The following is a 27,405-nucleotide window of genomic DNA, read 5'->3' on the forward strand; positions in this document are numbered from 1 at the left end:
TTCAAATTCCAGCAACCACATGGTGGCTCACAACCACCCGTAATGAGATCTGACACCCTCTTCTGGTGGTCTGAAGACAGCTACAGTGTACTTATAATAAATAAATAGAGAATAAATAAATCTTTAAAAAAAAAAAAACCCAAGATCTAGTGGCTATTGACAAATTCACCTTGCATAACCCATCTTCGTGAGCATCACAAAATTCCAAAGTATCTGACCAAATGAAACAGGCTGTGGTGGTGGCTCGGTGGGTAAAGTGCTCTCAGCACACCTGTGAGGACCAGAGTCCGAATCCCCAGCACCCATATAAGAGCTAGACAAGTCTATAATCCCAGCTCTGGAGATATGGACACAGATTCCCCAGAGTTCCCCAGCATAGCCTAGAGCTGAGCTCCAGGTTTAAGAAGAGACTCTGCCTCAAACAGTGGGGTGCAGAGCAAACCACAGTGGGAGACACCCAATATCAAACTCTGCCCTACACAAACATGCTCCCACCCAAAGGCACACATGCACACAAGCACAAATACACACAAAAATTAACCACAGCAACAAAACATGCAGGTGGGTGTGTATTTATTGTCCCTTTTGAAATGTCTGCACGCACTGTGGTGTGTATCCCTCACTGAAGCTTGTCCTTCCTGCTCTTCATTTGACTTTTGATTATCTCAGTGTGGATTACTCAATTTACAGCTTATATCCACCACAAATTCCTAATTCCCCAGGGTCCTTTTTGGCCAATCAGCATGTATTTAGGCTACGTCCTCTTGCTGCAAGTTAATGTATATTTAGTCATTTTCAGCAATATTAGCATTAGATATAATTAGGAAGAGAATTAACTTTTTCCCCTAATCATATAGAAATTGTTGTATTTTGTGCTACATTTAAACAATTACCCTTCTGTACTCCATTATTAATGTGAAAAATCTAAAGTAGCTTAAATGGAAATTCTATCAGGTTTAAACAAAGCATTTTACCACTGTTCCTTTTAGGAATAGAAGACATCTCAAGAGGGGCTCAAGAGCTGGATAACATCATCAAGCAAGGATACTTGGAGAAGAAAAGCAAAGGTATTAATCAGACCCATGAAGAGCAGAATATTTCAGGAGAAGAAGAGGGAAGGAGGCAGGGTAGGAGGGAGGAATAGAGGGAGGAAGGGAGGAAAGAAAGGAAAAGGGGAGGGAGGGAAGGAGGGAGGGAGGAAGAGAAGACAGGAGGAGATGTTGCTAAAGTATAGGATGTCTTCCTGAGGCCCAGTACTGTGCTAGACCCATATAAGGCAAAAGCCAGGATAGGAAGGAAATGTGGTATTAGTGTGTGTCAACTAAAGAGAGAAAGCTCAAATCTTCAGCAAACTGTGGGCTTCACTGGAATTTGGTTCGGGCCAGTTTCGGTGGCAGACAACTTCAATCCTAGCACTCTGGAGGCCCAGACAGTCAGATCTGTATGGAATGGATGAATGGATGGATGGATGGATGGATGGATGGATGGAGGAAGGATGGGTGAATGGATGATGTCCTTACTCTCATCTCTTAGTGTGCTCCTATACAGAGTCGAACTGTACCAAAAGGAAGGGAACACACACACCTTTGATCCCAGCACTTGGGAGGCAGAGACAGATAGATCTATTAGTTCAAAGCCAGCCTGGAGTTCTAGGACAGGCAGGGCCACACAGAGAAACCCTGTCTCAATAAAAGGGGGGAAAAAAGTGACTGTTTTTGCCAAGATGTAGTCTTTCCACATGTGAAGCAGCCGGCTTCCAGATTTCAAAGAAGCCCAACTCTTGACCCTTTCGGCCATTCCTTTACAACAGATGCTACAGAGGCCAGGATCCCTGTTTTAATGCTCAACAGGCAAATCGGTTTACCACAGACACTCAAAAAGAAGAAGAAAAAGAAAGCCCTTCTCCTGGCCATAGTCTAGAGGACTTGGAGTATCACTTCTGTTCACAGAAAGCAACACATAAAGAAATAATGGTAGTGGGTATAGTACTGCATGCTAATAATCCCAACACTAGAGAGGCTCAGACAAGATGGCAGCCATGCCCATAACCCCAACACTAGAGAGGCTCAGATGAGATGGCAGCCATGCCTATAACGCCAACACTAGAGAGGCTCAGATGAGATGGCAGCCATGCCTATAACCCCAACACTAGAGAGGTTCAGATGAGGTGGCAGCCATGAGTTTCAGGCCAGCCTGGATTACCCAGTAAGGCTCTACATCTTCAGAAAGAAACAAACAAAGATATCATAGGAAGTTTGAAAAATGCAAGGTGAGGTTTGATCCTAAAGGATAGAAAGCGAGCTAGATCAAAAAAGCGAGCCACAAAAGCATGGAAAAGCAGCCTGGGCCTGTGATGGAGTTCATCCTCACCACTCAGTCAATATGGGATAACCTGTGGGAGTGAAAAGGAGGGTTTCACAGTCCATTAACCTGGGAAATAAAACAATAACCCACTCAACTGTGTTGTTGGATTTTACAGACTCTTGGGCGATTCTAGTTACCTGAATTTATGTCTCTTCTCACTCCTCTGTGTAGATCATAGCTTCTTTGGGTCGGAATGGCAGAAGCGATGGTGTGTTATCAGCAGAGGGCTCTTCCTCTACTATGCTAATGAGAAAAGTAAGTGTGCTCTATTTACACAGCAGCATCTCACTCCTGGATACAAGCACTTCGTAAATCCTCAAGCACTTAGATCTCTAGATAACGGCCCTTAACTAACACCCATAGTGAAACATGCTTAGGAAAGAAATAGGCTTGGATAACTAATACCTTGCCCACCACCAATAACACAGGCCAGTTTAGCATTTTTTCCCTCCTTAAACACTAAATGTGGTCAACATATCAAAGGGTTTATAGTCTATTGTGACTCATTCCACATTATCAGAATGGTTTAGCATTCATTGAAAAAAATATATATATGAAAGGAAGGCTTGGAAAATGACTCAGAAGACAAAGTGCTTGCTGCATAACCATGAGGACTTGAGTTCAAACCTCCAGAGCCCATGTAAAGCTAAAATGACAATATAACTCTGTAACCCAGCGTTCTTACAGTGGGGGCTGGGGGAGGCTGGAGAGATGGCTCAGTGGTTAAGAGTACTGCTCTTAGCCACTGCTCTTCCAGAGGTCTTGAGTTCAATTCCCACCAACCACACGGGGGCTCACAACCATCTGCAATGAAATCCAATGCCCTTTTCTGGTGTGTCTGAAGACAGCAACATGAATATAGATATACTTATATGTATAAAAATAAATAATCTTGGGGGGGGGAAGGAAAAAGAAATTACAGTGAGATGGGAGGCAAGCACAGGAGAATCACCCAGAACTCTTAACTTGACATACACAGCAGCAAGTGAGAAACCACACCTCAGGCAGAGGGAAGACAAAAATGGACATCAAAGGCTGTACTCTGGCCTCCATGTGTGCACTGTGGCATGCATACCCCTGCACTCACATATGGGACCACCCACATGCATACATGCACAAGTGAAAGCATGTATACACACAAAGATAGTAAAACAAAATACACAACAGCAACAGCAAGAAAGAAAAAAAAAAAGCATTAAAATGCCAGGCACGGTAGCACACTCCTGCAATGCACACTTAGAGAGCCGAAGCAAGAGGATCACAAGTTTGAGGCTTGCCTCTGTCTCCAAAGCCAAGAACTGGAGATATGGCTCAGTGGCTGAGCCACTTGCCTGGTGTATACAAAGCGCTGAATCCAATTCCTAGCACCACACACAAAATAATATAGTAATATAATAATAATAATTCTGAGAAAGATTTAAGTAGTGTTAACAATGGCCCAGAAATAGAACCTTAGAGTTCAAACTCTCTAAGAGCATGTTCATGACTATTAGGGGAAATAGTGGTCTAGTAGACATCCCTAGAGCCATGGAATGTTGAAATCTAAATGGTGGTTGTACCCAAGAGACACTCTCCAGCCAGATGACAGCAGCGGCAGCCAAGTGTGGATTAAGAGGCAGCTACTTAACGAGCCACCACCACATGCTATGCCTAGAAGACCTCTCATCCATGTTGAACACACTTGCTCGGTCCCTGACAAGAGAGGGGGGATTTAAACACAATTGGAGGGAACTACAAATAAATAAAAGTTAAAAGTAATTCTTGTAAATGAAGGCTGTTGAGGGTTCTACTGCTGTGAAGAGACACCATGACCAAGGCAACTCTTATAAAGGAAAACATTTAATTGGGACTGGCTTACAGTTTCAGAGGTTTAGTCCATTATCATGGCAAGAAGCATGGCAGTGTGTAGGCAGACATGGTGCTGGAGGAACTGAGAGTTCTACATCTTGATCCATAGGCAGCAGAAATGAATGTCACACTAGGCCTAGCTTGAGCATCTATGAGACCTCAAAGGTCTCCACCACAGTGACACACTTCCCTTAAACAAGACCACAACAAGGCCACACCTACTACAACAAGGCCACACCTCCTAATAGTGCCACTCCCTATGGACCAAGGATTCAAACCTTTGAGTCTATGGAGGCCATTCTTATTCAAACTGCCACAAAGGCCAACTCCCCTCGAGAGGAGACCCTTCTGCAGATTAGGATCAAGGGGAAGAGGAGATGAGCGTTGGATCCCCCACCTTCATGTAGAAGCCAGTGGTAGCTCTACTAAAAAGGCGTCTGCTTTGCCCTCCAGCATGTTCTGGCTTCCCTCGCCTCCTCTCTAAACTGGATTCTTCTAACCTGGAGAACAGTCTGTCTCCATCTTTGATACAACCAGGACAGAAAGAGCTGCAGTTTAGCTGGTGACCCAGGACTCTTAGGATTTGCCCCTGGCTTGTGGCACTGACCTAGCTCTACCACTCTCCCTGCTACGGTGGCACATATTTCATCATGTGGCCATCTTGGATTCCTCTTTCCCATAGGAGTTGACCACAGCACACTCAGAAAACTGAGCAACAAAAGTTCTGTGTTCTTCCAACCCCCAGCCCAGCTGCAAGTCCAGCAAATACCAGTTCTCCCCTAAATTCTAGATCTGGGCTAGGGGTCCCAGCTCAATTGGTAGATGCTTGTCTGGCATGATGCCTGGCAAGCCCTGGGTTTGATCCTCAGCCTTGCATAAAACCAGTGTGATGGTGCATGCCTGTGAGAGCACTCAGAAGGTAGAATCTGGACAGTCAGGGGTTCAAGGCCATCCTCAGCTGTATTGGGAGTTAAAGGACAGTCTGGGTTATGAGACTCTGTCTCAAAAACTTGATTAATTAATTAACAAATTAGTTAATTAATTCTAGACCTACAAGGCTAACAGCCATTCTGTTCTTCAAACTACTATGCTATCTGGACCACTGTAAAACTGTTCATCATTTCTCTTGTTTTGGGAGGCTGTAGAAAGAGCTCAGTGGTTAAGAGAGAGCACTTATTGCCCTTGTAGAGGACCCTAGTTCCTAGCACCCATGTGGTATCCCATAGCTATCTGTAACTCCAGTTCTGAGAGATGTGACATCCTCTTCTGGCCTCTGAAGGTACCAGACATGCACATAGCATACATAGATACATGCAAGCAAACTGCCCATACGCACAAAATAAAAGCGAATAAGTCTTCAAAAAACAATGAGGATGAGCGTTGATGTCTCTCGGTACAAAGCCGCGTGTGTTCATTCAGAGCTCAGGTCTTACGGTGAGAGAGGAGGGGTGAGAGAGCGAGAGGCTTGGAGACTTTTATTGACCATTTTGCCGTCAGGGTGAAATAAAATCTGGTGACCAAAGAAACAACAAAACATTTTAGTGGCCAGTTAGAACAAGGAGGGATACTTTAACAAAAAAGATTCTGGTGTCAGAAAGCACTGTGGCATGGCTCCCCTCTCGACACTTACTCCTTATTGTGCCCAGGACATTTTCTCCGTAGGTATAGTGTTTGTGTTCTTTTAGCTCAATCAGGTAAAAATAGAACCTTTTCCCTCACTCCCTCTCCCTCACTCCCTCCTCATCCTCTCTCTCCTTCTCCATCCTTCTTCCTTCCCTCCCGATGATCTCCTTCTCCCTCTCATCCTCCCTTCCTCCCTCTCTCCCTCTCCACCCACTTTCTTCCCTCCCTTCCTCCCTCTTCCTCCTCCTCCCCTTCAGTTTGTCCTTCATTTGCTATCATTATCATCCAAAGGCATCTGAGACCCTGGGTTCAATCTTCAGCATTAAATGAAGTAAGGGAAAGATTCAATCTCAATTCTCTCTACCTGATAGAGGGCGACCTCACCACCCAGACCCTGCAGTTGTTGCTCTCAATACAGAACTACCAAACAGACGCAACCTCTCTCAGGGAAACAGGGAGAAGTCCAGTGTTGTATTTTGCTTTGGAATAAATGTCGCAGTTACACCCCCCCCACCCCCCACTAGCCCCTGCCAATGGAAGTGACAGGCAGCATGGTGTCTCCTTTGCTTCATTTAGGGTCTCTCAGTCACCTTCCTCATCCTCTCAAGATACCAACACTACTTGGTTATTCCCCAGTTTATCTCTAGGAAGAGGATACAACTCTACGTTTGAATTATTCTTCCTCTAGCATAAATTCCCACCTGACCCGGGGGAGAGGGTGGGCATTTGACGCAGGGTATGGAAGGAGATTCCAGGATTTGAAAATACCCAACTGTGCTGCCACGCCCCTCCTTGAAAGTGGACTCTTCTGGTCCTGATAATAAAGGCTGGACTCCGTAACAGCTTTCAGGAGCCCCACATGTGCAGGCTCTCTCAGATGTAAATAACTCCTGCTCTCTGTTATTATAGATCTCTTAACATTCTAATGCATTCCCATCTCTCTTATACACTTTTGTGTTGCATTTCCCTTGCTTGGTGCTGATCTCTGCGTCACTATGGCAGCAGCCCCTTCCCAAGCTCCCCTCATAACCTTTCTTAGACCATCATGGTTCCTTGAGGATGCAACAGCTGTTTGCCGCTTTTTATTTTCCATCCCAGAAAAGATGCCTTCCCTTAGCTGTTGTGTCTCTCTAGAGACACAGGGAGCTTTGCTGTTTTGCAGGCAAGCAGCCCAAAGGGACCTTCCTCATTAAGGGCTACACTGTCCGGATGGCCCCTCACCTGCGAAAAGATTCCAAGAAAGAATCCTGCTTTGAACTGATCTCCCAGGATAGGCGCAGCTATGAGGTAAGCCATCGTCATGATCCTCAAAAGCATACACACACACACACACACACACACACACACACACACACACACAGAGAGAGAGAGAGAGAGAGAACGATAAACCACGAGCCTACATTCTTATGCACCATGAACCTTTATCAAACCCTAATGACCATAGAATTAAAATGTTCTTTCATTTCAAGTTGATTCATTTTTAAAATTACAAAGGGTTAGTGCTTGACTGCTCTGTTTGGTTAATCAGAATGTGGTCTATTTTGATGCCTATCTTTGGCCTGTTGAATCCAAACCATCCTTCAGGGCCATGGAGCCCTCCTTTGGCCCTTTCTACCTCTCCTTATTTAATCCCAAAGCCATTGCAGTAGCTAAGTCTCTGTCACTTTACCCAGCGGGCTACTTAAACAGCTTCCTCATTGGTCTCCAGTCTCCAGACACCCCCATTCAAACCCTTCTGAGCCACAGCTACTGAAAGAATCACCCACAGTCTTTGCTGGAACTGGACGTGGCTTCCTGTCGACTACTGAGAAGCCCGGGTCCGTAGCAGACTACATTTTAAGTCTAGTCAGAGTCCTCCTGCCCCAGCCTCTGCTCCCTACCTGTGCTTGTACTTCAGCCCATCTGGTCTGCTTATAGGCTTCACACCTGATGTTCTCATGCTCACGTGGCTCAGCGGTTAAGAGCACTGACTGTTCTTCCAGAGGTCCTGAGTTCAATTCCCAGCAACCACATGGTGGCTCACAACCGTCTGTAATGGGATCCGATGCCCTCTTCTGGTGTGTCTGAGGACAGCTACAGTGTGCTCATATACATAAAATAAATAAATCTTTAAAAAAGAAAAGAAAACCAAATCTCCCTGCTGCCAGCAGCATCTCCCTTGTAGTATTCTGGTCTCACATCTATGCCACTTTGCTTCTCTTTCTATAAATTTTTCCCCAACAAATCTTTGATGAAGAAGAAATCAAGTGAGTGGGTATACATAGACATCAACATCTGGACTTAAAGAGTTGTTCTCTCTGGTGTGCGAAATTGCTGAAGTCACAGTGGGGCTGTGTGAGATGTTCTGGTGGGTTTTTTGTTTTGTTTTGTTTTGTTTTTCTGAATGTTAAGAAGACAGAGAACCCTGAGCACCAAGCTCAATTCTGAAACTCAGAAACTCGGAACCTCTTATTCTGAAACTCAGGTTCCTCTGAGTCTATCTAGCAGGAGTCATGAACACTTTTAGTGATGGATGCATTAATCCTTGTGTTTTTCTCTAGTTTACAGCTTTTAGTCCAGCTGAAGCCAGAGACTGGGTGGATCAAATAAGTTTCTTGTTAAAAGGTAAGAGGCATCCCTTCAATACTATATGCTATGTGAGTGAGCTTGCATGTGAAGTTGTATTTCGAGAGTTTGAGCTAAAGATTTCTCTAAGTGTTTTCCCCCCTGGCTTTCTTACCAACCCTATGTGGCCTTCAAATATAACAACAAATAGTATCCTGTATGAATGGGAAGACAGGGCAATCATCTGCCTGAAGGTCACCTCTGATGTCATAGCTTACCCACTGACTCCATGTAGACAAGCCACTAATCATCATTTGGGAAAGATTCAGAAAGCTGCTTAGCTCAAGTGCCTGTCCTCCCTCCACTTCACCCCCTTTATCTCGGAAAGGTAATTCATGATGGCCGTCATGTTATTGAGATCCGAGTCCTTCCTCTCCTCTTTTTTCCCTTTCTGCTTAAAAGTTCACTTTTAAACTCATCTAGGTGGCCGTCAGGGACACTGGACATTAAAAATAAATGGTCATTTCCCAAGCCTCAATAAAATGAATGTACCTTGCCTTGGGATGGCAAGAGCCCTGCCTGAAGAGGTTAAAGGCTGTTCTTAGACTACCCTCTGCTGGCCAGCCTGCAGGCCTGGCACAGAGCCACAATGGCCCAGGAAACCTTCCTCCTGAGAGTTGGCCAAGCAGGTAGATTTGGCCTAAGAGGACTTTCATACACCATCATAGCAGAACCCAGCCTCAGTAAAGCGCAAGAACACCAACTCCGTAAGTGACCCATGTCTCAAGGAGAAATACATCCACCTAAATACACCAGGCTTTCTCATCACGGTTTATGATTCTGCCATAAGATTTTATGGTGGATAAAAAGAAGAACGCGCCCGGCCTTAATTACAAGAATTGCCTCTTTTCCTCAGTTATACCTCTGCTATCACAAAAACAAACTACTGCGTGCACCAGCAGCATCACATATAATAGGCTGGAGCCAGGCAGACACGGGAGTCGATGGTGAGGCTACAGGGTACACTCTCATCTAGGTGCCTAGGATTTATGCGTGTAATATACCCCTAAGTGTGTAAGCCTCAATAAAACTCAAAGCAGCTTTATTGAGCTGTACCCTGTGGTACTTTCAGAATCTCACATTGAAGAAATTATTCATTCCATTTTATTTTAAAACAAACAAAATAATAACATATGGTTTAAGCCGCAAATGTGCCTTTGATCCTCTCCTATGAAGTCGCCAGAATTCAGATGAAATTTGTTGGAAAATCTTTATTAAAAGCCTGATCAAGCCAAACAGTTTTATTGTGTTTGGAAATGAACCGTTCCTGTCTCTCCATCCTTCCCTTCCCTAGAGTATGCTCGGCATGCTCACTGGGTCCTGCAGAGGCCCCTCGGTGGGGGGGTTCCCGGTGCTCGCTGAAAGCAGAGACTGAGCTTCCCAGCCCCCTACCAGAACTGAAGGCAATCTTTCTCCCCGCCCTGGTGCTCGCCAGTGCTGTAATGGCTGAACACTACCCCCTCCTCAGTGACCCACTTTAAGGTCAGCCAGGCTGTAAAAGGACATGGTAACTGTGCTGTTTAGCCATTCAGTTCGGTCACACCACTGTTGTGTTTTCCCATGCCCCCATTTCTTTTCTTCTGCTGCTTTTTCCCATTTTTTTTCCTTTCCTCCCTCTCCACAAACAAATTTGTCTGAATTCCACAGTGAGGCCACCGGGAGATGAGCGTCTGAGAGCTCAGACTCAGCCATATTGCCCTGGCTCTTGTCACCCTAGCCAACTTGGAGCCATCGCTCACCCATCCGGTTTTCTGCTTGGTGAGCAGAGCAAGCCACCCAGGCAGTGCCTGTCTGGCCTATTTTCTTCCCTTCACCTTGCGTTTTCATTCACACACCCATACTTTTCAGGGCTGCTTCATCCTGACCACGTTTTATTGCCAGGGAGGATTTATGTTGGTGGGTTAAACCTGATGCAGTGCCGGGCTGGCCTTTTCTGTAGATTTCCTGCCACCAAGGCCCGCATTAGAAATAACAGCCCTTAACCTAGTGTTTCATTTTCTCCTGACATGTTTTATTCTCATCCCTCCTCCTCCCTCACCTCCTCCTTTCCCAGGCTTTTTCCCCCCATCTTTACTCATTCTTATCTCTGCTCCCGCGGCAGATCTCAGCTCCTTAACCATTCCCTTAGAAGAGGAGGAGGAGGAAGAGGAGGAAGAAGAGAAAGAAGAGGAAGAAATGTACAATGACATCGATGGCTTCGACTCCCCAAGGTCTGGCTCCCAGTGCAGAGCCGTGGCTTTGCCTGAGCCTACCGACAAAGAGGAGGACATTTACGAAGTCCTACCAGGTGAGATACCTCACGGTCTAACTCTACCCACCTCCCCCGCTACTCGTAAAAACTCTTGACCTGGTGAAAGAATGAAACAGCCCCCAAAGTTATCCCCATCTAGACTTCATTGTCTGAAGGAGATGGTGTTGGAAGCCCAGTGGCTCTGTGGTGTTCTGGGAACAAGATGAAATCCTCCCTTTCAGCGGTACCACGTGACGTGAAGGTTAAAGGCTAGAGGCCACTCCCTCTGGTTTTCATTGGCTTACTGTGAGTTTGGAGGTGCGTTCTCATAACTCTCTAGCCCTGGCTCATTTTCTGTAGAATCTGGAGGACAAAACATTGTCTCAAAAGTAGGGAGGATTTCCAAAGTCTGAATTGTGCAGATGCCAACAGATGATTTTGATACAGCAAAATTCTGAAAGTACACACCTCATTATCACCCAGAGTCAAATCTCATCTCCTAAGAATAAACCTACCCTGCTACCCCTCTCCGCCTGCCAGGGCAAGTAGACTCTGGAGCCCTCTCCTTCAGAAGGCGGGCTCACTAGCATCTCAGAAAACGCACAGTCATCACTGCTCCCGCGGAGCCACTTCTGGTTGGGGATCCAGCAGCTGGTGAACAGTACAGAACACAGTGGGGGTCAGACTGGAAAGCCCGAGCTGGAGCCTTTTAATTGAGAGGGATTTAGACAATGGGAAAGCTGAATGTTCAAGTCCATTCAGGAAGCGCTCCTGTGGAAATTTGCCAGGAGTTTAGTACTCTGCTAAGAAATTCAAATTAAGCCAAAATTTATAGCAATTTAAACCTGCATCCCAGATGAACCTGGGAACTAAGGTGAATCTAATACTTAGGCCCCTGAAGACAGGGCCCCTTGCTAAAAGCATCATCAGTAAATGATTGCATTTCAAGGCTCCCTAAGAGGAGGACCCAGCCTTCTTAAATAGCCATTCCCTAACTGTCTCTTGCCAGAGAGAGAAGCCACGTCATTGTCTCTGAGTCAAGTTGCAAGTCTGTATCCACAGAGCCCCACCAAGGAGAATTCAGTCCTACCCCTCGTCCCTCCGGCCTCTGCCAGACTCCACTTCCCCAGCCTTTTGTTGTTGTTGTTGTTGTTGTTGTTGTGTTTTATTATGCAAATGATATCTTGGTTGAGGTCGAGCCATTTCTTGTGTCTGAAGTTAAAAAAAAAAATGATAATTTCCTCAGCAAGTCATCGTCGTTAATGAAGTTTTACAAAAACAGATACAACCAAAGGAAAATAAAATTTCACAGGTGATAAATTTTTCCAATTTCCCTGGCAGAATTCGATAGGATTGTTAAATTAAGAGTGAAGGTGTCTGTTAGGAAGCAACGAGCAGTGATGGGTAATTTTATAGAGTGGAAAATTGAATCAAATTGCTACATTAAAACAGAGCTCCTCCGAGAATCTTCCTCCACAGCCTGTGCCATTGCAACAGCAGGGTGCAGAAACGGATCTAATTCACCACACTCCCTAAAAGGAGATGCACTCGCCAGCTTGGCCAGAATCTTCCTAGAGAGAGAGCTCACGCCAGCCCAGGTTCAGGGAAAGATCCAGGTGAACTCCCACCTTAGGTTCCAACTGTTGGTAGAATGCTCTGGGGACATCTCCCCAAGAGCCACTCTGCCTTCTGGGCTGCAAAGAAAAGCTGTGTGGTGCCCAAAGAAGCCAGGGAGGATGAAGCTGATGCTCAGGAATGTGGAGTGAATGGAAAGAGACCTCAGAAAACAGGATGGGTTTGAGGCCATCCCCCTTCCTGGGTCAGAAGTAACAGATGTAACAGAAGTAACCAGTCTCTGAATGACCAAGTTCATCCTGCCTGCTAAACTCCTACATACAGCTGAGGTCCCCGGAACTCCTCCAAACCTCTCACAGCTAATATACAAGAGAGGACCGAAGGGCATGGAGCTTAGTCAGCTGCCACAAGCAGTTAACCCTGTGCCCACAACTCCCATCCACAGAAACTGAGGGAGCCACACTATAAAAAAGGTGGGATCTCATTCTACAGGTTAGAGGGAAGGCAGCTACCTTGCCTGTCCATCCAATGAGCAAAAGCCGCTATCCCCCACAGTTCTTACAGACAGCATGGGGCGGGGAGGTAGATAGTCATTTAATTATCATGTGATTATTTCAGCCACATGCCTCCATCATCCAAGCTTTCTAGCACTCCACCATTGGTGCTTCTGAAATTGCATATGCCATACCACAGTCCTAAAGAAACAGAGAAGGAATGCGAGGGGCCCAGCATCCTCCTTCTTCAACCCCATCCCCATCCCCACCAAGCCCCTCCCCGCCCCCCCATCCCCCAACCCCCGCATGCCAGCCACTACCTACTGAAAAACAGCATGTGAGGGACAGACAGCTAGATACTGTCAGGCACAGAGCTGGCTATAACTCAGAGTGGATCTGCACTACCGCCTGCTCTCTGTGAGAACTGGGGCAAGCTCCTCTCCCTGTCTAATTGTCCACTTGTAAAAACGGGCAAAGCTTCCTAGAGGGATTTGGGGAGCCTGAGAGTGATATTCCTGCACTTAGCACAGAGCACTCTGGCAAAGAGACTTTCCACGTGTGATGGTAGCATGAACCTGGCACCATTTAATAGGAAATATTACTTCCTCAAAGAGTTGGGGGATGGCTAGGTCCCACCCTTACCAGCCAGACCCAAGACAGTCTACGTAGGCACTTGCGGCTATGTGTATGAAGCAGATGTAAACCTGAAAATCCTGAACAGATGGGCTGTGGAGAACACCTTCTGCTCCGGCCCTTTTTTTTTTTTTTTTAACCAAGAGGCCAGGTGCTGGGTAGAGGGACAGCCAATAGTAACGCTGGGGTGTGCAAGCACTGCACACTCACCAGTAGTCAAATGGCTCGGATCTCTAGCATCCATTTCACTATAACAGGTGTACATGCTTTGGGAAGGATGTTTAGTGTTACCAGGCATGCTGGTCCTGCTCTCTGGAGTGGGGCCTATGGGAATCCTCAGTGTGCCTATGGGGAAATCCATGTAAGCGAGGCTTCCCTTCCCAAGTGTACTGTAAATGGGTGGCTAGAAAGATGAAAAGAATATGCAAACATATACCAAGTCAATAAAAAAAAAAAAGTTTTCCTAACCAAAGTTATACATGGGTCATCAAGCTAAATACATGACATCGCATTAGTCATGAGGTAATTAGCATTTACACTATAAGGCTAGCGCTCCTGTCCCCAGGGAGGAAACCAGAGCACTCAAGGTTTTCAACCAGACCACAGAAAAAAATTAGTCCGAGCTGGAGAAATGGCTCAGCAGTGAAGGACACTGACTGACCTTCTAGAGGTCCTGAGTTCAACAGAGTGGCTCACAACAGTCTATCATGGAATCTGATGCCCTCTTCTGGTATAGAGACATACATGCAGACAAAGCACCCGTATACATAAAATATGTAAATACAAAGAGAGGGATTTGGGAAGGGGGAGGCCTAGAGAGAGAGATGGCTTAGAGGTTAAGAGCACTGGCTGTTCTTCCAGAGATCCTGAGTTCAGTTCCCTGCAACCACATGGTGGCTCACAACCATCTCTAATGAGATCTGGTGCCCTCTTCTGGCCTGCAAACACACATGCAGGCAGAATGCTGTATACATAATAAATAAATAATTAAAAAAAAAAGAAAAGAAAAGAAAAAAGAAAAGAAAGAAAGTTAGTCCTGGAAAATATGGTTTCAAAGTTGGTATCCACTAGGATTCTGAGATTCCTGTTGAGGATATGGGGGTCTCGAGTTTTAGGATTTCATCTGCAGTAGATTAAACGTCAGAGAATGGCCTAAATACAGCATGAAAGCCAGATGTTAAAATAGGAAGCTTTGGAGCTGGAGAGGTGGCTCAGTGGCTAAGAGCACTTGCTGCTCTTCCAGAGGATCAGGGTTCAGTTGCAAGCACCCAAATTGGACAGCTCACAGCTCCAGCTCCAGAGAACTTGATACCCTCTTCTGGCTACCGTAGGAACCTGTACATGCTATATGCGCGACACACACGCGCACATACACACACATATAACTAAAAATTAAAATAAATCTTTTTTAAAAAAAATTTCTAAACAGTTTCTCATCTTCCTTGAAGTTATTCTGCAGATGAGCTCAGGCCCAGATTCACAATTCAAAATTCCGTATGAGGACATCTTTTATCAGGTCCTGCATTGTCAGGGGCCTCAAAGCTAAAACCCAGTAAGGCATCTGAGGCCACTGGAGAGCAGTAACTGGGGCCTTGTAGTAGCTATAATGACAGCAGGATCCTGCTGTGTTCTCTAGAGATTCAACAACAACAACAAAATGGAAAGAGATGAATCGGGGGTTCTGGAATGCCTGTAAAGACACCCACTCTGCCCCAGAGGGTTATTACAGACCCAGAAACCAAATTGCTTTATAATAAAGCATATAATAGATTTCTTTTTTAAAAAATTAGATTCAAATGGAAACAACATTCTGTAGGATCATCTTTCCCCCTGTATAGTTGTCAGGACACACAGGAAGAAGGAACTAAAGAACTAAAGAAAGAAAAATGCAAAACAAACCCAAGCCCAAAACACAAAATATATGAAGAGGAGTCAGTGCAATCCCCAGCCTCTTTCTAGTCTCTTGGCCTCTTTCCTTCCTCATCCCTGGTTGTTCTGTCTAGCTATCTTACTGTCTGTCTGTCTGTCTGTTACCTCACACTCTGAGCAACAGCCATGAGGTCAGCTGGAACCATGCATGCTGTTTCTCCTGCCTAGCATGCCCCTCTAGTCCCTGCCTGTGAAGTGCTACCCACTCTGCCCAGGTGCATCCTCAGATGTGACACCCTCTCTGATGCCACTGAAATTAAGCTCTGCCTCTGATCATGCTGACTTGTAGTCTTGTCTTTCTCCCCACCTAGTAGGTACTCAGTTATTATTTGTAGAATTAAATTCTGTACATTCCAATTGTTGATATCAGCACAAACTGAGTTTAATATCTTACAGATCAACCATACCCCAGAGATAGGATGGACATATTGAAAGGTAACAGTTACGATTACCCAATAAAGCACTTGGGAGGCAGAGGCAGGCGGATTTCTGAGTTTGAGGCCAGCCTGGTCTACAGAGTGAGTTCCAGGACAGCCAGGGCTATATGGAGAAACCCTGTCTTGAACAAAACAAAACAAAAACAAAAACAAAAACAAAAACAAAAAAAAACAAGACTACACAATACACAGCAGAGAATAAACGTGTTCTTAGCCTCCTGCTCATATGTTTTATTGTTGTCTAGAGAGCTGCTATAGCATAGAGAGGTCTATATGCCTTGTCTGGGCATGCCAGGGAATGGTTCATTCCTATTCTTCTGGATGGTCCCTTTACACATCAAATCTTCTTGTATTTCTCTTGCATCTGTCACCACAGCACCTTGACATCTGGCTGCACATTAATACATTTCTTAAAGCTGTTATCACTTTTTGTTTGGGGAAACTGCTTTTTCCTCCTTTTGATGTAACCATTTTTCTCCTGTCATTCTTTCTGGTATTAGTTTAGTGAATGTCAGGAATGGGTGCCAGAGCCACACTTCAGAAGGACTCGGGTGTCAGAAGCCTCTAAGACCTCCCCTCCCCACCTAGGTGGATTCAGTGTCCTGTTCTTCTCAGCCTCTCATTAATGTCCCTGATACTGTGCCAAGAATGTTGATTGAAATCGACTCTCCCGATACTGATGCTCATTTGTGATGCCCCATGGTTCCCTTACATGTTCACACAGTTAACAGAATCTTCTTCAACTGTTTTCCCAACTGAGATGAGATATTTGGGGATCAAGTGGAGCATTTAATGTAATAAGTGGGCAGTAATCTTCAGAGGTTAATTTGTTTAAAGCCTGTGTGAGATTGGGGTCCCATATGCCCCGTTAGGAGCCAGGACCATTATAATCTATTACTGTTTAAAGTTGAGCTAGCACATAAATTTTAATTCTCTCTTAAATGAAGATGTATTTCCATGGATGTAATGCTAATATGCCTAATAATATTCTTATAAAGAAGTCCAATGAGCTCTTTAACCTAAAGAAATATTTTTTTTTCAAAATTGTCTTTCAAAATGAAAACCTCAGGCCAACAATATGCCTTAGTAGGTAAAGACGTTTGTCATATGATCCACATGGTAGAGGGAGAGACACAACTCTCCCAACTTGTTCTCCGGCCTCTGACATACATCCTGATACATGTGAGCACAGGTGCATGCACACATACGCACACACGTACACACGCGCACTTAATAAGTAAAAATAAGGCTTTTTGTATAGAGTAACAAAAATAAGAAATTTAACTCCACCTGTCTTTTTAAGCAGGGAGCCTTTTTTAAAAATCCCAGTTACATAAACACTGTCTTGACTTTGGGCCTTGTGAGATACCGGTTTGGTTTCACAGAAGGACCTGAAATAAATTGTATCAAACCCTCTCAATCCAAGAAGGTACCAAGAGCAGTGCTTGTTATTAACCAGCTGTAGACGGGACTTCTATTGTGTGACCCTATCCTCAATCCTCCACTGTGTGACAGGAGCTCATCCTCAGTCCTCCACTGTGTGATCCCATCCTCAGTCCTCCACTGTGTGACAGGAGCCCATCCTCAGTCCTCCACTGTGTGACAGGAGCTCATCCTCAGACCTCCACTGTGTGACGGGAACCCATCCTCAGTCCTCCACTGTGTGACAGGACACCATCCTCAGTCCTCCACTGTGTGACAGGAGCCCATCCTCAGTCCTCCACTGTGTGACAGGAGCCCATCCTCAGTCCTCCACTGTGTGAAGGGTCCACATCCTCAGTCCTGCAATGACCCCTTATAGCCCAGCAGTTTTTAATGGAGGCCAGTTTCAGCCACCAGAAGACAAGGCAGATAGAACAGAAGTGGGGACCAGAGCTTCCCGTTCATATCCATCCCTCTAGGGCCTGGTAACATTGGCAAATAATACACATATTTAATAGCCAACATTTTTCTTTCTTTCTAGGTGACTCCAAAGTTACAATGGAAATCAGAGTATGTTCTGAGACTGAATAATGCACATTTCTATTTTTTCCGTTTTTTTTTTTTTTATCATGACTAGATTAAGTGCTATTGCCTGAAAGGATAAAGGAATCAGGTTTTAGTTTTCATTTTTATCATTGCAAATACATTTACATTCTCCTTTTTTACAAATGCAAAGAGCAGGCAGGCCACTTTCAATAATTTATTTTAAAATCAATGCTAATGAGGTTATGTCTCGTCAGTGGCCGAGTTTTACAATAAAGTCTGATTTATTTAGAAAAGATCTTTGGTGTAGCTTCCCATCTAATGGCGGTGGGAAGGAGGTGGAGTAGCAGGCACGGTGACCCTCCAACTTCAGATCCAATTTGTAATTCACAGCGGAGATCTGACCCAATTTACATTGATTAGACTTGGGAGGAAGAGACAGCTGTGCACGGACAGCAGAGGTAGGATAAACGCTCTCTGTAAAAGTGCCTAAGCACAGCACATTATTGGCCCTTGTGATTGAGCTGTCTGATACCAGGAAAAGAGCCGCTTGCTGTCCAAATTATTGGGCATCTCTGCAAGAAGGATGCACCAACTCACGCTGTAATATTGTCAATCCTGTAAAATTGGCCCCATGGCAAAAGGCGAAAACATCATATCAGAGGAGAGCAATGAGAGGACGGTGTGAAAAGGATGTGATTTGTTTCTCTGTACCCTGCTCCCTACATTTGACGTCACACCTCCATTACCTCAGTCTTTGTTCCCTGAGGTGGGCTGGGAAGCAGTTCAGGCAGTGACAAGGAAAGCCTCTTGCTGGACTCTACACAGAAATAAGAATCCTTCGAAGGGCTGGAGAGTTGGCTCAGAAGTTAGCACTGGCTGCTTCCCCAGAGGACTAGCGTTCAAGTCCCAACACCCACACGATAGCTCACAATTGTCTGTAACTCCAGTCCAAGGAGTCCAATACCCTCTTCTGCAAGCGCTGGGCACGTATGTAGTACACATACATGTATACAGGTGAAATATTCATACACATAAGATGATCAATTTTTTTAAAGAAGATTTCTTCAAAGGACTCCTCCTTTTCCACAGGATTGTAAGGCAAGCAGCGTATGAATGTACTTATCTTTAATCTTGGTAACAGATGAGTTACTTCTCCAGAATGTTAAACTCTTAATTTTTTTTTTATTTTTCTGAGTAACAGTATCATTTTTATGAACATAAAATCGGGGTGGTTTGTGTTTCTTTGTTTGAGACAGGATCTTACTTGTAAGCCCATGCTGGCCTTAGACCCACCTGCCTCTGCCTTCTAAGTGGGATCAAAGGTGAACGCCACCACAAGCCATTCTAAATTCAGGTATTTTTAATGCTCTGTAGGAACTAACACATTCTGTGCTGTTTCTTCTCCCTTTGAGTTTAGGATTTACTTTCTCAAACCTGACATTTTTTAAAAAGGCTAGAGGGAGACTGTCCCCTGGCCATCTCCTCAAAGTGTCGATTTGTGGAGAAGCAAGGCAAGTATGTGAAATAAAACCTAGGACGAGGAAGTCAAGTGTGTTCGGGAAAAACTGAGTAATCGACTCTAAAAGCATGGCTCACTGTGCCCTACCCTATGTGTCTGTCTGTCTGTCTGTCTGTCTGTCTGTCTGTCTATCTGACTGCATGTCTAAAAGAAAAAGAGAGGAGGGCTAGTTGATGAAAATACCAGTCAGCCTATTTCTGTCACATAGCTATGTATACATACATTATAATTCTCTCCTAAAATAGGATTATTAAATATGGCTCTAATTCTCATACTTTCTTAATAAAGACCCAGTTCATATTGTGTCACGTAGTATGAGGCCTGAGATGAAACAGGTTAATGAGAGTAAGAAACTCAGGCCAATCACATTCTGACTTTGGCCATATAAACACTTGACTGGAGTTAGACACTAGCGTTGACTTAGAACCCATTGTGAATCCACAGCAATTAATTAAAAGACCATTCCATCTGCCCTCAGGAGCCTATACTCTAATGAACAAGGCAGGCTGAATAAAACAGTTAAAGAATAAAAATAAAAATAACTACAGGCCTCAAGTACCAGGAACATAAAACTATGTTCATGACCAGCCTCCGATACAGCTGAACAAAAATGGATATGTTAAAGACTAATTAATCACAGAAGGTTTAAAACCGACTTCCAGTCACACGCATGCACACACACACACACACACACACACACACACACACACACACGCACTTAACTCTGGATGACTAAAGCCAGGGAAGATGCCTCCATGGAGATACTGAATGCAAGCAAGAGTTCCACAAAGAGAAGTGAGGACTGAGGAAAAGAATCGGGTCTAAGAAAAAGCCCCTTGGAGATCTAATTGGAATTGGATTGGAAGTTCCACCAAGGCAGGAACCTTGGCATGCTTGTCTGTTGGCTTATCCCTGCCCCTAGTGCAGCCCCCTGTATACAGTATGTGCTTCAGAATGTTTCAAAACCAGTCATGAATAGAAGGGGAAGAGGAGGAGGCCCATTTGAAAGTGAGAGATAATTGAAGGGAGAGAAAAAAGAAGAAGAAAATGCATTAACTAAACTTCCCTTAAAGGAGAGAGTTTCCTAACTGGATATGATAGCATTGGCCTGTAATCCCAGCTCTTGAGAGGCTAAAATAGCAGGATCTCGAGTTCAAAGCCAGCCTGGGCTCCATTGCAAGACCCTGCTTTGAAACACAAGAAAGAAGAGGGGGTCAGTGAGCTCAGAGAAAGGTGACCCTCAAAGAAAGCTCATGAAGGCCGGCACCCCACACACACTAATACTAATCCTGATCGTTTGTCCCCTCAGATGAAGATGATCTAGAAGAGGATGCATGTGGCGCTCATCTGCGACGAGGTATAAGACAGGATCGCACAATACTGGGTGAAAAGCAATGTGGCTTGCAGTTTGAGAACGCGCTATCTTTACTGGTCTTGGTACATGACCCCAAAAGTCCAAAATATAGTGACTGGATAGAGAAGTGCCTTAACTTTAAAAGCAGATAACCAATCACTTTAACCGATGTCCTAGCACAGCCAAGATTTGTCTTCAGGAGGTGGGAAGCCAAACCAGATATTTATTTTTTTTCCTATCAGTATTTCTTAAATCAGTGCCGTGAAAATAGAATTGTCTCATTGAAGATGAGAGGATTGAGAATGGAAATGTCTCCTTTCTGAGATTGCGAGTCGAGTGGGGAATAGAAATGTGTCAGATCTGAAAAGTGAGCCTAGAGTGAAAGATAGACCAGCGGAGGGATGCTGACCTCTGATGGGCTGGTTTGATTCCAGGCACATTTGGAAATGAATATGTAACAGGTTTGTTGAATACGAAATTACATCTTATTCATCCCGGACTGTTAGCTGTGCTCCAGGTTCTTAGTGAGCCCATCCCTCCTTAAGGTCAGATGCTCTTCTCTCCTTAAGTGGACCAAGGACTCACTCCTTCATTGTCAGTGAAGGAGTGTTGCACATTGCTTGGGCTACCTCAAGGACATTCAGTCTATCAGCAGAGTCGGATTCAAGAGTGATTTAGATATGAGCAGATTTTTTTTTCCTTAGACTCTATGAAATTCGTAAGCTTTGGGACTTCTTTCCTGGTTTGCCTCCCTGCTCTCGGTTTCTCTGGCCATTTGCTCATTCTCCTCTTGCCTCCTTCCTTTGCTTTTGACTTTTTCCTCTCACTCATAGTCATCTAGAAAATTCTCTTTTCCCTTTCCAGACGCTGCAGGAAATAAGCGCGCATGTGTACGTGCGTGCATGGGAGCATGCCTGAGAGAGAGGGCAATCTCCAGTCTTGGTCTTGGTCCTAGCCTTCTATTTTGTGTGGCGCAGGCAGGGTTTCTTTGTTGCTTTGGCCTTACACTGTTTGCCTGGCCTGCTGGCTCATTACCTGCCAGCCAGGATTCTTCAGTCTCTTGTCTTCCATCTTGCCATGGAAGCCCTGGGATCACACACATGTGTAAGTAACCCTTCCCATCTTTTAGGTGGACTCTGGTGATTAAAACTCTAGGTCTTCGTGCTGGCTAGACAAGTGCTTTTCCCCACTGAGCCATCTTCCCCATCCCTGCAGGAAATGACTGTTAAAGGGTTAGTGAAGGACTCAGGTTTGCAAAGATCCGACTTCTCCCTGGGAAGAGGGAAGACAGTCAGAAGCCATGATGCCAGAGCAGAAGGGGAAGCACTCAGGATACATAAGCTCCAAAGATGTTAGCTCCTGATGGTAGCCCACGACGTTAAGTTCTCTAAAACCGAACTTCTGAAGTTTTGGTTGTGAGCTTTAGCCTTTAATGGCTGAGCTCTCTCTCCAGCCCCTAAAACCTAATTTCTATTGTTTTCTACTTGCCATACAGAATCCCAACAGAAAAATCTAACCTAGCATGTCCCAAATAAGGCTTTTCTCTACCAACTTTTTTTTCTCTCTCTCTCTCTTTTTGTTTTGTTTTGCTTTTTGTTTTGCAAGACAGGGTTTCTCTGTGTAGCCCTGGGTGTCCTGGAACTCACTCTGTAGACCAGACTGGCTTTGAACTCAGAAATCTACCTGTCTCTGCCTCCCAAGCGCTGGGCTTAAAGGCATGCGCCACTACTGTCCGGCCTTTCTACCTACTTCTCTCACCAGCATAGGACAGCATAGGAAGAAACACTCTCAACATGGACCCCTTGGGTGGAATAACTAGAAGCTTCTTGTGGCCAACATTGTGTTAAACTCCATTTAGGAAGTGTTGACATCCTGGCAAAGTCTAGCTTTCCCTCCCAGACTCCTCCTTCCTCTCATTTTCTCCTGCCTGCTCCCCCAACCCCAGGTTCTACCTGGGAGATGAAAGGAGATTTATTTTTTAGCTATAACAACAGGTATAATTCTATTAGGATTTTTTTAAAAGAAACCTTTTGTTCCTCATACATTCTGCCTCCCAAATAGGTGTCGTTAACATAAGGCTAGCTCTAAATATGTTTCCGAGGCTCGTACTTCCCACCAGTTATAATGATTGGTGACTTGCTGATTAAAAAACAGGAGGACTTTTCGCTCTCTCTGCAGAATCTGAGGCAGTGATTTTTATTATTTGTGTTTACTTATTTATTTATTGAATTTATATAGTGCCTTTCTTCCAAAGGAGCTATAGAAATTGCAACACATATGTAACTTCCCAATGTCATCTCTTAGTTTTATAACAATAAAATACAGAGATCTGGGGGAAGGGCCAACCGCCTGAATAAAGGCATTTAAAAGGCTGGGACAAAGTAAATTCTTAGGTCATGTGTACATTTGCACCTTTTCGTTTTTCTCGGGTGTTATGTGTTTGGGAGGGAAAGGCCTGTCCCAGCTGCCTGTCTCCCTAAGGTGCTATGGCTGATGCATCTGAGGACTCCTCTCTATCCCACAGACCCTGTCACTCAACGCTGTACTTTCTCTGACAGAACTGCTAACATTTTCCAAGCCCACCTCCAGATCTTATCCGAAGAGGGAGAGAGCAACAGAATTCAGTTTATCCTTATTGAGTGTTAATGACCCTGTAAGATGCAATTTCTTTTATTTTATTCTGTTACCTAGAAAATCTATCACAGCCTTGTAGTATTGATTACCCAATCTATAAAGAGCTTGCTTTACAGCATGACTGTGAGTAACATGGTTACTTTAATGAGTGACTCTTCAACACCTCAGATTTTCTGTAAATTCCAGCTTGGCAGTCCCACAGTGGATCTAACCCACAGTGGATCTAATGCTGAAGGTCTTTACTGGTGAGGTCATATTTTCCTGCTTTGCTGTGAGAAACTTCTGGGTAGCCCTAAGCAACACTCACTGTGAGCTGTTGGTATACAATTTTCCTTTGCTTAGGTGTGCCATGCTGTAGAGACAAGTCACCCTTAGACACATACAGTAACTGGCCAAAGAAGGTCTTGGAATAGGGTTCTCCTCCCCCCACCTCTGTCTCTCTGTCTCTGTCTCTGTCTCTCTGTCTCTCTGTCTCTCTCTCTCTCTCTCTCTCTCTCTCTCTCTCTCTCTGTGTGTGTGTGTGTGTGTGTGTGTGTGTGTGTGTGTGTATGTATGTATGTGTATGTGTGTGTGTATGTGTGTGTCTGTCTTTCTGTCTCACTCTGATTATGGGCAAACCAGGCTTGGTCTCATAAACATGGAGTCATGTCAGAAGAGCAGAAAAGTAGTCTTTCATTGGCTTTCCATCCTGGAGACCCAGTGATGCCCACTGTGGTGCCCGCTGACAGAAAACTCCTACAGCAAACAGAAGGGAGTCAAACGGGTTCCTGTAGCTCTTGTCTTCTGTTTTTCCAGGACCAACCCTGAGTTGAGCGTCACCCACTAACATTTTAACCCAATAAAAGGAACCGATGAGGTGAGAATCAGGACCTGTGATTGCTCCCCATATATAAATCATACTTACAAAATTAAGGGGCAGAGTAATTTCATAAGCCAAGATGAAATGGGCTTGAACATAAGCAAATGGTATGGAAAATGAGCAAAAAATATTCTTCCTGCTCTGGTGTCACAGTGAGTGGCACCTGGCAAGTTTCTTCATATTTCTGAAATCGTTAATAAGGTAGCAGTGGGTGTCTGCTTTGAGCCTATTAAACATGGCAGCCCCTCCTGGCTTGGTTTACACTAGAACATTCCAAGCCACTGTTTACAGAGTTGGTCCAACTCTCACTGAGCCCTACTGTGGTGGGTTTGTTTTCAAGGCTTTGTCTGGTGTCCCTAATTTAAACAGCTGTGCCTTCTGCCAGACCTCATTGACACAGCCCCTTTATTCATCAAGAGAATGTAAACACCACATTGACCTGCCTTTAGCCTCTTTTTCCCTAGCCACAGCTTGAACTCTGAAGCTACCCAATGCCCCGCAACAACTAAGCTCTAGGAGAACAGTCATCTTCCGTTTGTGCCTGAAGTCAGGGCAAGCTAGAAAGGTGTCCCGGTCCTTCTCCTAGGTACTTCATTGATTCTGTCATCAGTAACACCAGCCTGGACTCCATAAAAGGAAGAATGCCTATCCTGCTCACAAAGAACCTGGTGTGGAATGACTCCTGATAACCACCTGGAAAAGGGGAAAACAATTCTGTCTGTTGCTCTTCTTTGTGATACTTGGCTCTTTGAAGCTTAGCTTCCCTCACACAGGGATTAGAAAGAATAAGACGCTCCTACTCCACCCCACCCCACCCCCATTTTCTCCAGCAATGCTCCTTCCCAGCTCTGCTTGCAATTTAAATGCAGCGATCATAGCCATTAGCTTCCCTATCATTGTAATTGTTGTTAATTGTTATAACTGTTTTAGTTATTAGTGTTGTCATTATTGCTCTAGGTCCTCTGTCTGTTTTATGCTGAATATATTAGAGCTTTTGCTTTTGAATTACCAGGCTTTATTTTAGTGCAGAGTTACTTTTTTTTTTTTTTTTTTTTTTTTTTTTTTTTTTTTTTTTTTGGAGAGACGTTGAGAAATGCTGGCATTAAGCTTTCATTCTTTTGTCTTTCATTCCAAATGGACAGACTAGAAAGAAAAATAATTAGATGGAATAATGTCCTCAAAATGAGAATGAGGATGTTTTGAATTAATTAACTGGTCAGAAGATTGCATCATTTCTGGCTTAGGCTGTCTGTTGTCATCATGGTGGAAACCTAACTGCGCCAAAACTCTAGTCCATAGAGGCAAGCCTTGTTCTTAGGCTCCTAACTCCTTTCATGGCCCTATAGGAGCCAGCATCTGCCCCGATTCTCCTGCCTAAGGATCAGCAAGCCTGGTTTAGGGTACAGCTGAAACTCATGGTGCAGACCTGCAGACCATCAGGCCCTTCCTAAGGCCAAGCTTCAGGGAGGAAGTCTGGCTCAGCCTCACCTCCTCCCAACTCCAAGATCTGTCTGTGATGCTCAGATGCTCAGGCTGTTGTAGACAGCTGAAGCTTCAGAGAATCCTCCCATGACTGCTAGGGCTCTGCTAAGCTTGCTCTTACACAGAGCATCCTCCACATCCTCAGTCCTGAATACTGGTATGGTAACTCTGGTCCACAGCACCTCCCCAGCTAGAGGGTAGCCTTGAGAGCAGAGACTGTGTATGACTGGTGTGGAATCTCCAGTATCCAGCACAGTCCCTGGTGTTTAGTTAAGTGTTACGCACAGGCCTGGTGGATGCCAAGGAATGGATTTATAAAGGTGCCTGTACACATATGCATAAATATGAATCTCATAAATTAGACAAGGATCTTGTACTATGGGAGTCCAATCTTATCCAGCTAAAGAATGACTCCCCCATTGATCTCCTTAATACCAAAAGACTCTGTGGGCAGCAGGTTGACTGCATCCCCCCGGTTTTAGCTTTATCATTCTGCTTAACTGCTCAGAGCTGTTTGTCATGGTCCTTAAGCTTGGGCGGAGCTGTCTCCTGAGTTCCCGAGCACCAAAGGCCTTTCTGTATTCTTTGTGTCTTAGAAGGCTCATGTCTATGGTTGATTAAATCAGTTGCCCTGTCTCCCTGCATCCCAGCTCCCTATTTTTTGAGGCAAAGTCTCTCTTACCCTATAGTCCAGGCTAGTCTTTTTGTTGTTGTTGTTGTTTTTGTTTTTGTTTTTCGAGACAGAGTTTCTCTGGTTAGCCCTGGCAATCCTGGAACTCACTCTGTAGACCAGGCTGGCCTCAAACTCAGAAATCCGCCAGGCTAGTCTTGAATTCACTTTGTAGTCCATTTGGCCTCAAACTCAAAGCAATCCTCCTGCCTGGGCCTTCTGATTGTTGGGATTATAGATGTGAACCACGATATCTGGTTTGTAATGTGTCTTTAGCTTAGGTCTTCCCCAGGTGGTCTCCTCCACCGTTATCAAGTCGTGGTAAGAATCTCATATATATCCAAAAGGTACCTTAGGAGCTGTCTCACCCCTAAGAACACTGTGGGGATCAGAAACGCAAAGTGACGATGCACTGGGCCAGAGAGTGCCAAGGTAGCTCTGCCAGTCTTCCCACCATTCATAAATAGCCAAATAGGGATTTTGAAATCTGTTTTTTATTAAATAAAAAAATTTTTTCTCTGTCACCTACAAATCCACAAAGAATATTGATGTCAAGTGGCTTCTCGTTCCTAGATCTAGTCAAAGTCTCGGGATGATTTATAAACTCCCTTACAACTGAGAATGTATAACATAGCCTCTGGGGAAACTGCCATCACTTTCTAAGGTTGATATTTCTCTATCATTTCATGCGCTGATGTCCCCCCAAAAATATATGCTTTCTCTTTTCAACAGTTAGCGTTTTTTCTCCCAATATATTTTTCTTCCCAGCATGTTCTTCAGTCAATGGCAGAAGGCTTCCTTGGCAGTTACTTTGTATGCTGCCCTCTATTGTCTGCTGCAGAGACAATTCTCTGTGTAAAGAAAACACGCCCCGGTGTCTATGGTTGACATTTTTATTTCTGTTTGCAATCTGCTCTTACCCAAATGAGCCAATCTCTCCTCTGCTTTTGTGCACTTTAAGATGCCTAATAAGAGTCTTTTACAAAGACATACAGGGATCTGTTCCCACTGTGCCTCTCTTATTTGAATTATTCATAAGTTAGGAACAAACTGGGGAGGGAGCAAGCGCAGCCAGGTCCTCTGTGGTGCCTCACTGACCCTTTGCATCCCATCTGTTGCCTCAAGAGCAGTCTTAGAGCCATGGGTGCGAGAGAGAGAGAGAGAGAGAGAGAGAGAGAGAGA

The 27,405-nt window shown here is 44.7% G+C and overlaps 1 protein-coding gene across 2 annotated transcripts in view; it reads left to right on the forward strand.

The window, feature by feature from the left end:
- Positions 1-27,405, forward strand: part of Skap1 (src kinase associated phosphoprotein 1) — a 306,639-nt gene that overhangs the window by 251,260 nt on the left and 27,974 nt on the right. For both annotated transcript variants that reach the window (XM_031354487.1, XM_031354488.1), the window contains 6 exons: positions 990-1,067; positions 2,536-2,619; positions 6,998-7,122; positions 8,376-8,439; positions 10,541-10,726; positions 20,534-20,581. In XM_031354487.1, coding sequence (XP_031210347.1) covers positions 990-1,067; positions 2,536-2,619; positions 6,998-7,122; positions 8,376-8,439; positions 10,541-10,726; positions 20,534-20,581 — 585 coding nt within the window. The remainder of the gene's footprint in view (positions 1-989; positions 1,068-2,535; positions 2,620-6,997; positions 7,123-8,375; positions 8,440-10,540; positions 10,727-20,533; positions 20,582-27,405) is intronic.

This window comes from Mastomys coucha, unplaced genomic scaffold, assembly GCF_008632895.1.
Source record: "Mastomys coucha isolate ucsf_1 unplaced genomic scaffold, UCSF_Mcou_1 pScaffold5, whole genome shotgun sequence".
NCBI lineage: Eukaryota > Metazoa > Chordata > Mammalia > Rodentia > Muridae > Mastomys > Mastomys coucha.